Below are 13,466 nucleotides of genomic sequence, written 5' to 3' on the forward strand. Positions count from 1 at the left end.
TTCCAATTTGAAAATAATATTTAAAAAAACAATACCTAGTACTAAAAGGAACTATGTGATATAAGTTCAAAAAGAGTGGAACTCCACTCTTTCTCCTCACCACCCAACGCCCTCCCCCACCCCTTTGGAAAGTTGATTTCAATTATATTAAAGTAAAATTATATTAGTTTTTAAAACCTGCTTTTAAAACTTACTAAATAAAACCCCTAAATGTGAAATATATGTTATATGGCTAGGTTGGGATCCTAATCCTCTACTGATGCTTAAGTTTTAAGTATAAATGCTAATATTTATTGCTCTTGAATTTCACTTTGGATACAGCCCAACTATGCCAGTCTCCAAAAAATGTTTTAAATACAATTTTATGCCATACACAAATGTGAAAAAATGCTTTCAATATTCTCCTCTAAATCATTAATAACATTACTGAGCAGAATAGGGAAGAAGATAGTACCCTGTGGCATTTCACTACAGACAATTCCACAACTTGATATTACTCTATATATTTATATATGTGGTGTGGCTATTTAGTCAATTATTTATCTAATGCCCTTTCCCTCATATGTATGTTTCACACTTTTGTTCCCAGCGATCTTGTGAGAGACTTCACGTATTAAAGTTTAGATAATCTTTAACTGACTGACTAGCCTAGCAAATCTCTCCCCCAAAAGGGTAATTTTAGCTGGACAATATTTTCTTAGCCAATCAACTTTGGTTCCAGAAGTTACCAGTCTCCTTTAGCAATCCATCTGGAATCTGGCCAGGGACCATCATGACAATCACCAGTTTGTGAAACATTCTTTTTGAAAGTTAAGAGTACTTTTCTATTTCCAGTCTCAGGTACTTAGCTCATTTTTTTTTTAAATGCCTCAAAAGATCACAGGCCATGTTTCATCATATTCATTTGTAAGCTCCTTGATCAAAATTTGCCTGGACAGGCAATCATGCACATGTTATTGGCCGGTTGGTGCACAGTAGCAATCTTTTCACTACTCTAGGGCTTCTGTTCTCTTTGAACATGTCCTCTGTCAAAAAGAGTGATCTTTGTACTGAGGGAGAGCAGTGACAGGGAAAAAGCAAAACAACCTAATTAGAAAATACAGAAAAGTTACACGGGAATTAAGAAGTTCTAATTTCCCCTTATCATTACAAATTTTTCCTGAAGAATTGAGTAGGACTGTTCTTTCTGTGGCTTCTTAATGTAAACATCACATGTTATTTTAAATGGGGATAACAATCTGTCTATTCTCTCAGAGAATAAATTCAAGAGAAGTATCAAGTAACCTCATTATTTTCTGTTTAGTAGATTTCAATGTAAAATTTCACTGCTTTATTCACTCTCTTAAATTTACTAAATATGGAGAATAAAGAAAAGTGAAGTATGTGGTAAGAGAGAAAAATAATTTTATAGCTAGCCACAACCTGCCAACATATCACTATATACCTTTGGGGCAATAATTAGCAGGTAGTAAAAGGTGTTTTTCCTCCCAGATAAATAGTCTCAAGGCACACTTTTTCTGCCTATTTTATGAAAATGAGACATAAGTTATCCAGATGGTATATTAAGAATGGATTAGAATAAGAACACTACAATTCTTATACAAGTAATAAAATTAGTGTTGTTATTGTTTTATAACAATTACATATAAAGTTAAGTAAAACAAAAAGAGTAATATTTATCATTAACTCTTGTAAAATTTGGATTTTGATACCTACCCTTTTACCTATTATCCCTATAATAGTATGAAAAAAATTACCAAAACACTGATGTGCTGCACCAGCACAGCCATGGGGGTGAACCTGGGGGGGGGGGGGGGGGGGCGGGGGGGGGGGGCGGTGAAGGATTATACAAGATAGACAAGAGAATAAAGCTGGGGCTAGGTGGGACGCTGCCCTCTGACCAAAGGGTCACGGCTTTGATTCCCACTCACTGGTATGTACCGGGGTTTCAGGTTCAATCCCCACCCCGAGAGAGGTAACCAATCAATGTGTGTCTCACACATGGATATTCTCTCTCTCTCTCTCTCTCCCTCCCTCCCTCTCATTCCCCCTCTCCCTCTCCCCTTCTCTCTGCCCCTTCCTCTCTCTTTAAATATCAATGGGAAAAATACTCTCAGGCAAGGATTAACAAAACAACAACAAAAGATGATTCACAAGAAATGAATTACAGGTACTAGAAAAAGTTCAGAAAATTGGGGACCTGGAGGCACAGCCATCTTCCCAACCTCAATCTATAAAACAAACAACTGAGGAGGCCTTTGAGGAACAAAGACCAACGAAGTTCAGCCTTGCAGCAAGTATTAAAGCAAAGTTTATGTTAGTCATACTTACTGCTAAACATTAATCGATTAAGGTGTCTCCAATCAAAGAACCAATAAAGCTGTGACTATCCTATATAATAAAACCCCAGTGACCGAAACAGCGGAACCACCAGAACGACCAGAGACCAGAACGACCCCGCCCCTGAGTGAGTGGTTAGGGGCGATGAGGCAGGCAGGCAGAGGTGGTTAGGGGCATTAAAGCAGGCAGGCAAGTGGTTAGGGGTGATGAGGCAGGCAGGCAAGAAGTTAGGGGCCTGTGATTCCAGATTGCGAGAGGGATGTCTGACTGCTGATTTTGGCCCAATCCACAGGGACCCCTGTGGGATTGGGCCTAAACCGGCAGTCAGACACCTCCTGAAAGGTCCTGGATTGTGAGAGGGTACAGGCAGGGCTGAGGGACCCCCAACCCCATGCACAAATTTCATACACTGGGCCTCTAGTATTATATATATATCAAATATATATATATATTTTCATTTGGACCAAATGATTTGAGGAAACGAGGTCATTGGGATTTCTTTAAACCAGGTTTTGTAAATTAAGTTATTTTTAACCAGAAAAAGAGAGACACACAGATAGACAAGAATGAGGAGGAAAGCATTTAAACACATTAAATATAGGAAGGAGGTCTCTGAAACAACTGTGGGTTTGATTTGCCTTCGCTAAATGAAACCGATTGTAATCAAACAGATAAGAAGCTGAAAGAACCATTGCCCTGAATGGTGACTATTTACTACTTAAAATGATCATGGCTCCCAATTTTCTATAGACAGAAAGCATGCTGAAAAATGGTATAATCGCCAATACTACATTAGATATAGCCAACAAAGATACTAAAAAATTTAAAACGTACAAGAGCATAAAATACAATGGACTAGAGATCCTGCCCTAAACCCTAAAAAAAAATCATGGTAAATCAGAGAGCAGTCCTATTCCCATTGCAGAGATTCTTATTTAATCTGTTCACTGAAATGTTAGAACTGCTACATGTTAATAGCTACACATCTCTGATTCTTAATATTTGCTACCGAGAGTGATTAAATGCCTTACCTTTGTCTCACTACTCTATACTAGATTTGTTGTAGGTAAACAACATATATTTTGATTTCTAGTTCTTCAGTTCAAAAAGAACTACGTATCTGGACCAGATAATATGGAAACTGCAGCACATGATTCCCCATCTACCACTCAGAAATCCTGGACTTTTTCAGCTTGAGGCATTAGCTGGATAGAACTTTCATATTTTCACCCTCAGGAATAGGATAAGCATATTTGCCTGTGAGATGGAGACTGAATATTTGGTGACCAAAACAGCAGACTGTGGTATATTAATGCTGTTTATCATATACTTCCTGCTCTTTCCCTTCAAGGTTCATGGTAGGATTTCACTACCTGGCCCATTATGATTGTGAAATAAATTGGGAATAAAAGTGTCATTTCCAGTGCAGAACACTGAATTACTGGTAGTAAATCTGACTGGGCTTGTTTTCACTCTGCAACAATAACAGGTAATGTTTTACGTAGGAAGGATACTATCAAGGCTATTTCCTAGGGTTAGGACAACATGAGACCAAGCTTCAAGATAATTCTCAGTGTATGTGTAGCATGAGTAAGGTATAGATCTTGTTATCTGAAGCCAGAGAGTTTGGGGCATAACCTAGCCAGTGGTGGGCAAACTGTGGCTCGTGAGCCACATGCGGCTCGAGTGTGGCTCTTCCTAAGCCTTAGGAGTACCCTAATTAAGTTAATAACAAGGTACCTACCTATATAGTTTGAGTTTAAAACATTTGGCTCTCAAAAGAAATTTCAATCGTTGTACTGTTGTTATTTGGCTCTGTTGATTAATGAGTTTGCCGACCACTGAGTCCTGGCTAATACATACCTTATGCTGTTTTCCAGTTCTATGACCTTAAGTTTTCTCGGATTTTTCTGTTAAATTATTAAGTCATAGAAACTTCATTTCTGAGACAACCTAGCATTTCACCACCCAAAAGAGTACAACTATTAGATCAAATTTATAAAATTCCCTGTGTATTTCCTTTTCTAAATCATTTATTAAAATGACATTGAATAATATTTAACAGAATTGACCTCTACTTTGGGGATGCAGTGGCATATTTATAAATCTCCATTTAAATTTACTACCTAATTCTGTTTTCTTAATTCTTAGTATATTTTCTTCCCATAATACAAAATAGGTCTTTATATTATGACACATCCATTAATGCTTGATTGATTAATATAAATCAGCTAATAGAGTCTTTAATGCCTCCTAAGACATTAAATCAAGGAAGAAAAAAAGTCAATGGAAAAATTGAAATAGAAACCAATGTCTTTATGCAACACAAGATAACTCAAGCATAAATACTTTTAAAAATGCACATATTATTTATAAATCTTATACCACTAAAAATAATTACACATTCCCTAACACATTTATAATCAGCTATTTGCTTCTCTTATTTGATAAATAATATTCTGACCCAGAAAGTAACCTAAGAATTATCATTAATTTGAGGAAGCCGCATATATTTTAGTCCTTTAGCCCTATTTTTAGTCCATCATAAAATCCCCTAACTTTAATACTGAGTTTACATAAACATATTCTTTTGCTCCAAAATATACCAAGGAAAGTAAATGGTTCAAAACTGAATAGTTATAAAGTTCTCAGGAGAGGAGAGGCAGAAGAAACGTATAAATATGTAATGGATGTGCAATTTTATTACCTGAGTATTCAACAACTCCTCACACTTGTGTGCTTGTTTCTCAATTGCAGAAATGTACTGTTTTTCAATAGCTTCTACTTGTTGCTTAACTGAAGACTGTAGCAGTGCCTAAAAATAAACAAAAAAAGTAATTTGGATCACAGACAAAACTTGGACTCTACTGTTGGCATGAGAAATTTTTTGACAGTTGCACATATCTGAAATATGATCCACTTCTGCATTAGAAAATTCACATTTCTGAGTATTGAAGCACAATCATATATAACACTACTTTAAGCTTTTGAGTTTAAGTTTTCCTATTACCAAGACTACAGTTTTTTTGGCCAGATGTTCCTTCCACACACCTCTCCTTAAAAAGGCCAAGTCATAGAAGATGATAAAGAGAGTGAGTAGTTCTGTTAAATATAAATTCAGTTTAGTGAAGACCACACAAGATGAGGAGCGTATGAAAGCTGCTGAAAAAAAAGAAGAAGAAAAAAAAGAAACCCCAGACATATTTCACTGGCTGACAAAACTCTACATCCTCTCGGCACACTGTACTATCCCATGGGCCAAGCATGATCTTCAAGACCACAAGTCAAGTAAAAGCAGATGGAAAGTCTGAGCAATTTCAAACATAAAAGAACAGCCCCCCAGGAAGTTCACATCCTTAATGTGAAAAGGTATAAGTCAACGTGTGGAAGTCAGTCGGAATGTCAGGGCAGTTTTCGTAAAAAGTAATAAAACCTGGGAGACTGGACAAACTTAAGTGGGTAGTGTAAATGCTGGAACCTCAATCAAAGACCTGCTGTTGTAAGGGAAGCAAAATCAGCATTTGAAGGCGTTCCACCCACTCACTTCCTTATTAGAGATGCTTAGAATATTATCATATTTTCCCTTCCTTTTTCTTTAAAGCATTATATGTTATATTAAACATGTTCCCAATATTATCTTACATGCTATTTATAAACCTCAAATCATTCTAAAATATGCATTCAACCATATATGTAAGAACTCTTAAGCAAATATTCTATTTTTGAAGGTCTATCTGGATAATAAACTACTCATAATCAAAATAGTAAGTTGAAACAGACACATGTCTTATAGAAAACAGACGTTTGGCACAGTTGCCAAAAAAAAAAAAGCCAAATCTCTTAAATAATATCTGTTATGAAAATAAGATTTACATGGTTGAAAACAATATGCATTAAGAAGCTAAATAAATATGCATGCATTTAAATAACATTAAGATAAAATACTTTTTGATCCTCTGGATAAGCCTCAAATTTCCAGATAATTAACTTTCACTTGCAAACGTTAGACTGTCTGATGATGCTACCACTCCTATAATTCAATAGTCACCACTCTGAAGCTGCAGAATTAGTAGTAAATTTAGTAAAGGAAATAGAGCTCTGACTGAGGTTTAATCAAAATACAAAGAACTGCTGCCCTATTTTTCATAACAGATATTATTTCAAAACAGATATTATCAAAATACAAAGAACTGCTGCCCTAGCCAGTTTGGCACAGTTGGATAGAGCATCAGCCTGAGGAATGAAGGGTTCTGGGGGATCCATTCCGGTCAAGGGCACATACGTTGATTTCAAGCTAGATCTCTGGCCCTGGTCATGGTGCTTGTGGGAGACAACCAATCAATGTGTTTCTCTCACATCAATGTTTCTCTCTCTGTCTCTACCTCTCCCTGCCACTCTCCCACTCTCTCTAAAAATCAACTGAAAAAAATATATATCCTGAGTGAGGATTAGCAACTATATATATACTAGAGGACCGATGCATGAAATTTGTGAAAGAGTACACCTTCCCCCAGCTGCTGACACTGGCTTCCCTCTGGCACCCAGGACCCAGGCTTCCCTCCAGCACCCAGAACCCAGGCTTCCCTCCCTCCGGCCACTGGAAGGCCCCTGGAAAACAGGCTTCACTCACAACCCCATCTACTTCCGGAAGGACATCCAGAAGGATGTCTGGACTAATTAGCATATTACTCTATTATTATTATTATTATTATTATTATAGACATATCTATAATAATAAAAGGAAGCAAAGGTTCCCCACCTGCCGCGGCCCAGCTCTGAGCTCCACTGAAAGCAACAAAGTTTCAATTATAGAAGGTAAATAATCCGCAGATACCTGTTTTCAGCCAGCCGTGGCCACGGAGCTGGAGCGAGCAGGAGCCGGCTCTGAGCTCCACTGAAAGCAACAAAGTTTCAATTATAGAAGGTAAACAAACCCCAGATACCTGCTTTCAGCCAGCCGTGGCCACGGAGCTGGAGCAAGCAGGAGTGGGTTGCCCCTGGCGATGGAGGAAGCCAAGCTTTCCGCAGGCCTCCGCTAAAGGCAACAAAGTTTCAATTATAGAAGGTAAATAAATCCCAGAATAAAAAAAAGAAAAAAGAAAAAAAGGAGAGGCTGGGAGCTGACATCGCCAGGGTGCTTGGCCAGCCTGAAAACGGCCCTCAGCCCCTCACCCAGACTGGCCAGGCACCCCAGTGGGAACCCCCCACCCTAAAGGGGGTGTAGCCAGCCTGAAAACAGCCATTAGGCCCTCACCCAGGCTGGCCAAACCTCCATGGGGTGAGGGTCCCCACTGGGGTGGACATCTTCCAAGGGGTCCCACACTGCAAGAGGGCATAGGCCGAGCTAAGGGACCCCCCGAGTGCACAAATTTTTGTGCACCGGGCCTCTAGTATATATATGAAAGAACTGCTTTACCCTTTCAGTATATGTCCTCTAAAGATTCCATAATTATTAATTTATATAAGGCACCAAAATGTAACCTCTTAAACTGTGACTAAGTAATGCAAAGCTCTAATTTACATTTGGCAAAACATAATATACTATATGTTGGACTTTAGAATATTTAAAGAACAGTATAGTTAGAGACAATTTCCTTGGGTACAGCCACTGCATCTTTTTTTTCTTTTTTTTTTTTTTTTTTTTTTTTTTTTTTAAATATATTTTTTATTGATTTTTTACAGAGAAGAAGGGAGAGGGATAGAGAGTTAGAAACATCGATGAGAGAGAAACATCGACCAGCTGCCTCCTGCACATCTCCTACCGGGGATGTGCCCGCAGCCAACGTACGTGCCCTTGACCGGAATCGAACCCGGGACCTTTCAGTCCGCAGGCCGACGCTCTATCCACTGAGCTAAACCGGTTTTGGCAACTGCATCTTTTATATAGAGAAAAATGCCAGTCTTTTTGTGGACTTGGGATATGACAATTGTTTTAGCTTAATGGTAAGAACTGTTTGCACTTACCTATTTGATATGGTTCAAAATACTACCACATTTTAAACACCCAATTGTAATTTTTAGTAGGTTATATCCTTTGGGAGTACAGGTAAGTTCATGAAATAAAATATTTTCTCACTGTATTTAAGAAACACAATTGAATATTATATATTTCCCTCTAGTGATTGATGTATACAACATATAATCATTTTCTTTCAAACTTAAAAGAGGCAAGCACTATAGGATAACAAGTCAACTAAGAGCCAAAACTGTGGTTATGGACCATGGAGAAAAGCTATACACAAGTAACCAGCCTTTCCTATAGTTCAAACCTCTTGTCTTAGTCCCATTCAGTTATTTAAATCCACCCATCTACAAAAGAGACATAAAGGTAGGTCCTGGGAACATGAATATTACAAAAATATATGTTCTTACTGAATTATTTCTTTTGTTACAGAGAAACAATCTCTAGATAACCAAACACTATAGGTATATGCAAGGTGTGTATCAGAGAAAGAAAATATGCCCAAAGCCTGCTTATAAGGTTCACTGTTACACACTGAGAACATTAAACAGATTAAGAGTAGCTTGACTAAGAGTGGAGGCAAATAGTAATGCAAGAAGGTACAAAGGGGCAGGTAGCAGATATTAAAAGAGCTTGTGTGCCATAACAAGGTCATTTAAAAATGTGTCCTATATTATTTAACAGTGGGATAATTAGTGCCATACTCTAAAAACTGTCCTCACAACTAGAATATTAACCATTTTAGACATACAAGTACACATCTGGTACTAGCCACTTGCTTTTATGGCTTGAGATATCCTATGTAATAAAAAGCTAATATACAAAAAGACCGAATGGCAGAACAACTGGAACAACCGAATAACTGGTCGCTATGATGTGCGCTGACCACCAGGGGGCGTGTGCGGAACATGGCAGGCATTGGCCTCAGTGGGATGGTGGAGTAGGTGAGCAGGGGCATCAGACCAAGGTGAGGTACCAGTTGCTGTCATCGGGGCAAGCCTCTGGTAGTTACTTAAAATTCTTTGCTCCCACGCACCGCGTTCCTGCCCAGCGCTCACACCTGCTGCCAGCGCCGGTCCCGCTTGCACCCACAGCCAGTGCTGGAGCCGCCACTCATACCCGCTGCCAGCACCCAGCACCAGTCCCAATTGCTTGGCAGCAGGTGTGAGCAGTGGCTGCTGACCCCGATCGCCCCTGAGGGCTTCTCTACCTATACCTGCTCCTGAGGGGCTATCAGGGCAGCAACTGCCACTCACACCTACTGACGGAGCCAGCCCCGCTCACACCTACTGCTGGCACCAGCCCCAATCACTCCGCACCATCAGTGGGTGCGAGTGGGGCTGGTGCTGCCAGTGCATGGGAGCAGTGGCAGTGGGAGTAGGACTGCCAGCACAGAGGGGCCCAGGAGCCGTGGCAGGAGGGCCGGGCAGGGACACGGAGGATGGGCCAAGACCCACCCCTGTGCCCACTGCAGCCTTGCGGCCCACAGTTCCTTTCAAGGTGTACAAATTCATGCACTGGGCTCCTAGTCATTATCTAATTGGATATTTATTTTCCAATGTAAGACACCATAATAATCACCTTTAAATTTCTCATATATTGTAAATATAAAATAAACATTAATCTTAACATTTCCCTGCAATTTACTTACTTTTTGTCTGTCATTTCTCTACAGATACCAAAGATACAAGGAAGCCTTCCCATGGGCTTATACAAGAATATAGAAAGATATATAAAATAATTTTTCCTATATATGATATTTTAAAACTATTTTAAACATACATAAAGCATTGAAACTCACAATGTGTAAAACCAAGTAAAACAAAGATGTATTCAAACATTGTATAATGAAAGAAAACGCTACCAAATGCAGGGAATATCTTATTAATTTTCAACATATTTAGGTTTTAGCCAGAGTTCTTTCAGAGATTTTTCTGTATCATCCCAGGGAATTTAATTTACTGAGGAAACTGAGGAAAGCTATTTAGCATATTTCTTTAACAATAATTTTAAAGGTGTGAACAAGATTGTAGGTTCCTTTAGTATAGGAACTATATATTACTCATTTTATTTATCACACACAATTTCTTATAGAGTTCCTTGCACGTAGTAGTAGTAGACACACACAATAGCTATTTAGTAATTAATGATTCCTGTATTAAGATTAGTATTTTTTTAAAATCACAGTATGAATGGTACCAATATTCATTGAAAAGTTCACTAAGCTTCAAATTATAACTGCCAAGTTCAGTTACCAAATTTGTTGCTGAGTGTATTTAATCTCTACCAAGGATTTCAACATTTTATGTTGTTATTTTAGACTAGAAATGCCCATTCTTTCTACTCTACAGGATAAAGTTTGAGTAAATAGAGTGTGTGAAGGACTACAAACTCCTTGGAAGGGAAAATATGTCATAAATTCTACAATTATTAGATTCACAGAAAACAGATATTAGGTCAAACACCACCCAAAACCAATACATGATGGAATTTAAATGAGTAGAGAAGTAGAGCCACAGCAGACTACTGCAACCCAAACTATACCTCGTTGTCCCAACAAATAGTTTTTTTCTTGATCTTGAGAGTATCATGCTAAGCGAAGTCAGTCAAGTGGAAAAGGACAAGACCATATTATTTTATTCATATGTGGGATATAAAAGAGAAAGTAACAAATGAACAAATTAAACTCATTGACACAGATAACAGTATGGTGGTTAGGATGAAGAGGGTAAAGGGGGTCAGATACATGGTGATGGAAGGAGACAAGACTTTGGGTGGTGAGCAGATAATGCAATAGGTAAATGATGTATTATAGAATTGTACACCTAAAAGCTATATAATTTTATTACCCAACTAGAGGCTCGATGCATGAAATTCATGCAAATTTGGTAACTGAACTTGGCAGTTATAATTTGAAGCTTAGTGAACTAAGCTGCCTTGGCCAGCCCTCGCAGCCTGGGTTTCATGCAGAAGGTCGTCCAGACAGTAGTTCGGCTGTTCGATCTAATTAGCATATTAGCTCTTTATTATATAGGATGTCACCCCAATTAATTCAATTTAAAAATAAATAAAAGTATAGTGTAAAAGGACTAGAAAGTATAATTCTCTAAGGCAGTTATTTTCAAATGATGTGCCACAAGAATTGTTAAAACATGTTATACTACATCTCTTTTATCTGCTCGTCTACGGATGGGCACCTGGGCTATTTCCAGATCTTGGCCATTATAAATAACACTGTTATAAACATATGGGTGCATATATTCTTTCTGACTGATGTTTTGGGATTCTTAGGATATATTCCCAGAAATGGGATCACTGGGTCACAAGGCATTTCCCTATGAACATAGGGGATGCATAAATTCTTTCTAATTGGTGTTTCGGGATTCTTAGGATATGATATATTTCCAGAAGTGGGATACTAGGTCAAAGGGCAGTCCAATTTTAATTTTTTTGCAGAAAGTCCATACTAGTTTCCACTGGTCTGCATTCCCACCAGCAGTGTACTAAGGTTCCCTTTTCTCCACAGCCTCACCCATACTTGATTTTTTATTTACTAATGGTAGTCATTCTGGCAGGTGTGAGGTGATACCTCACACAATGGAGTACTATGTAGCTGTAAAAAAGGAGGAACTCTTACCCTTTGCGACAGCATGGATGGAACTGGAGATTAGTATTATTATTTTTTAATATGTTATTATTGATTTTAGAGTGAGAGGAAGACAGAGGGAGAGATAGAAATGTCAATGAGAGAGAAACATCATCAATTAGCTGCCTCTTACACACCCCCTACTGGGGATTGAGTCCACAACCCAGGCATGTGCCCTGACTGGGAATGGAAACAGCGACCTCTTAGTGCATGGGCCGAGGCTCAACCACTGAACCACACTGGCCAGGCTGGACCCAGAAATTATTATATTAAGCAAAATAAGACAATCAGAAAAAGACAAATGCCATATGATCTCCCTTATATGTGGAGTCTAATGAACAAAATAAATTGATGACCAAAACAGGACCAGAGGCATGGATACTTGGAACAAACAGACCTCAGAGGGGAGGAGGGAGGGAGGACTGGAGATTAGCCAAGAATGTATGTGCATATATACACAGCCCATGGACACAGATAAGAATGTGGTGAAGGTGGGGGGGGGGGGGGAGGGGGTAAGTGGAGGAGGGAAAAGGGGGAAATGGAGGACATCTGTAATAGTGTCAACAATAAAAAAATTTTTAAAAAACCACCACCCATACTTGAGTACTTAGTCAGGGGTACTGACTGGCCTGTTTTCCCTTATATTGGCAAACAAAAAAATGACAACAGCCAATATGACAACAGCTGTCTGGTGTGAATAAATCAAAATTACACCTAATGATTGGTAAAAAATATATTTTTGTGTGTGTGACACAGAATTACAGTAATTAGTTTATATGTGCCATGAGATGAAAAAGGTTAAAAATCGCTGCTCTAGAGGGGAAAGATTTCAATCCAGACTTAAGGCTTTCATTTACTTAAAACTGTTTCCAAAGTCAAGTTCAAGTTCCTGGCCACCTGTTACCCAGGCTGGCAAAAGTTAGGCAATATCCAGACCCTGTAAATTCAACCCTTGGGGAGAATGAAGGTACATGTTTCTCTAGACCAAACTTCAGATATCTGAGGAGGGATAGTAATGGATTTGGCCTTATTTCTTTTTAGAAAACAACAAAGAAATTATGACCAGAAATTATGGAAAAATGAATTAAAAAAAGATTTCTCCCTTCCTTTTTCCTTAATTTAAAAAAGAAAAAGTACCAAGGTCATGTTGAGGCTGCTGAAAAACGACCCTGTTACAGATCTCAAGCATCAGGATTTGCAGTGACCCTCAGGTTGTTCTATGTATTTGAGTTACAGTGCAGAGGTACTATACAAGTCAAAAAAGAAAAATGTTAAATTATGGGTGTAGATCTAAACATGGAAATCCAATATAGTCTAGCCATGCTATAAAGTGTTTTGGAGGCTCTGAAAGCCAAAGAAAATCCTCAGAACTGAGGGAATCATTCCTGTTGGCCTTATTGTTAAGGGATTCTAGTAACATAAGAGTTGTTACCTCAAACACCACAAAAGTCTCCCAGTGAAAATTTCTTTTGTGCCATGGACAACACATTAAAATTAAGAAGTTTCTAAAATTAAGTA

General features: G+C 38.5%; 1 protein-coding gene across 3 annotated transcripts in view; it reads right to left on the reverse strand.

Moving 5' to 3' along the window:
* The window catches only part of CCDC91 (coiled-coil domain containing 91), a 348,316-nt gene that overhangs the window by 107,958 nt on the left and 226,892 nt on the right, over window positions 1–13,466 (reverse strand). For all 3 annotated transcript variants that reach the window (XM_070410494.1, XM_070410493.1, XM_070410495.1), the window contains one exon: window positions 5,048–5,155. In XM_070410494.1, coding sequence (XP_070266595.1) covers window positions 5,048–5,155 — 108 coding nt within the window. The remainder of the gene's footprint in view (window positions 1–5,047; window positions 5,156–13,466) is intronic.

This window comes from Myotis yumanensis, unplaced genomic scaffold, assembly GCF_028538775.1.
Source record: "Myotis yumanensis isolate MYYU_CA2020_CCGP unplaced genomic scaffold, mMyoYum1.0.hap1 SCAF_3, whole genome shotgun sequence".
Classification (NCBI taxonomy): domain Eukaryota; kingdom Metazoa; phylum Chordata; class Mammalia; order Chiroptera; family Vespertilionidae; genus Myotis; species Myotis yumanensis.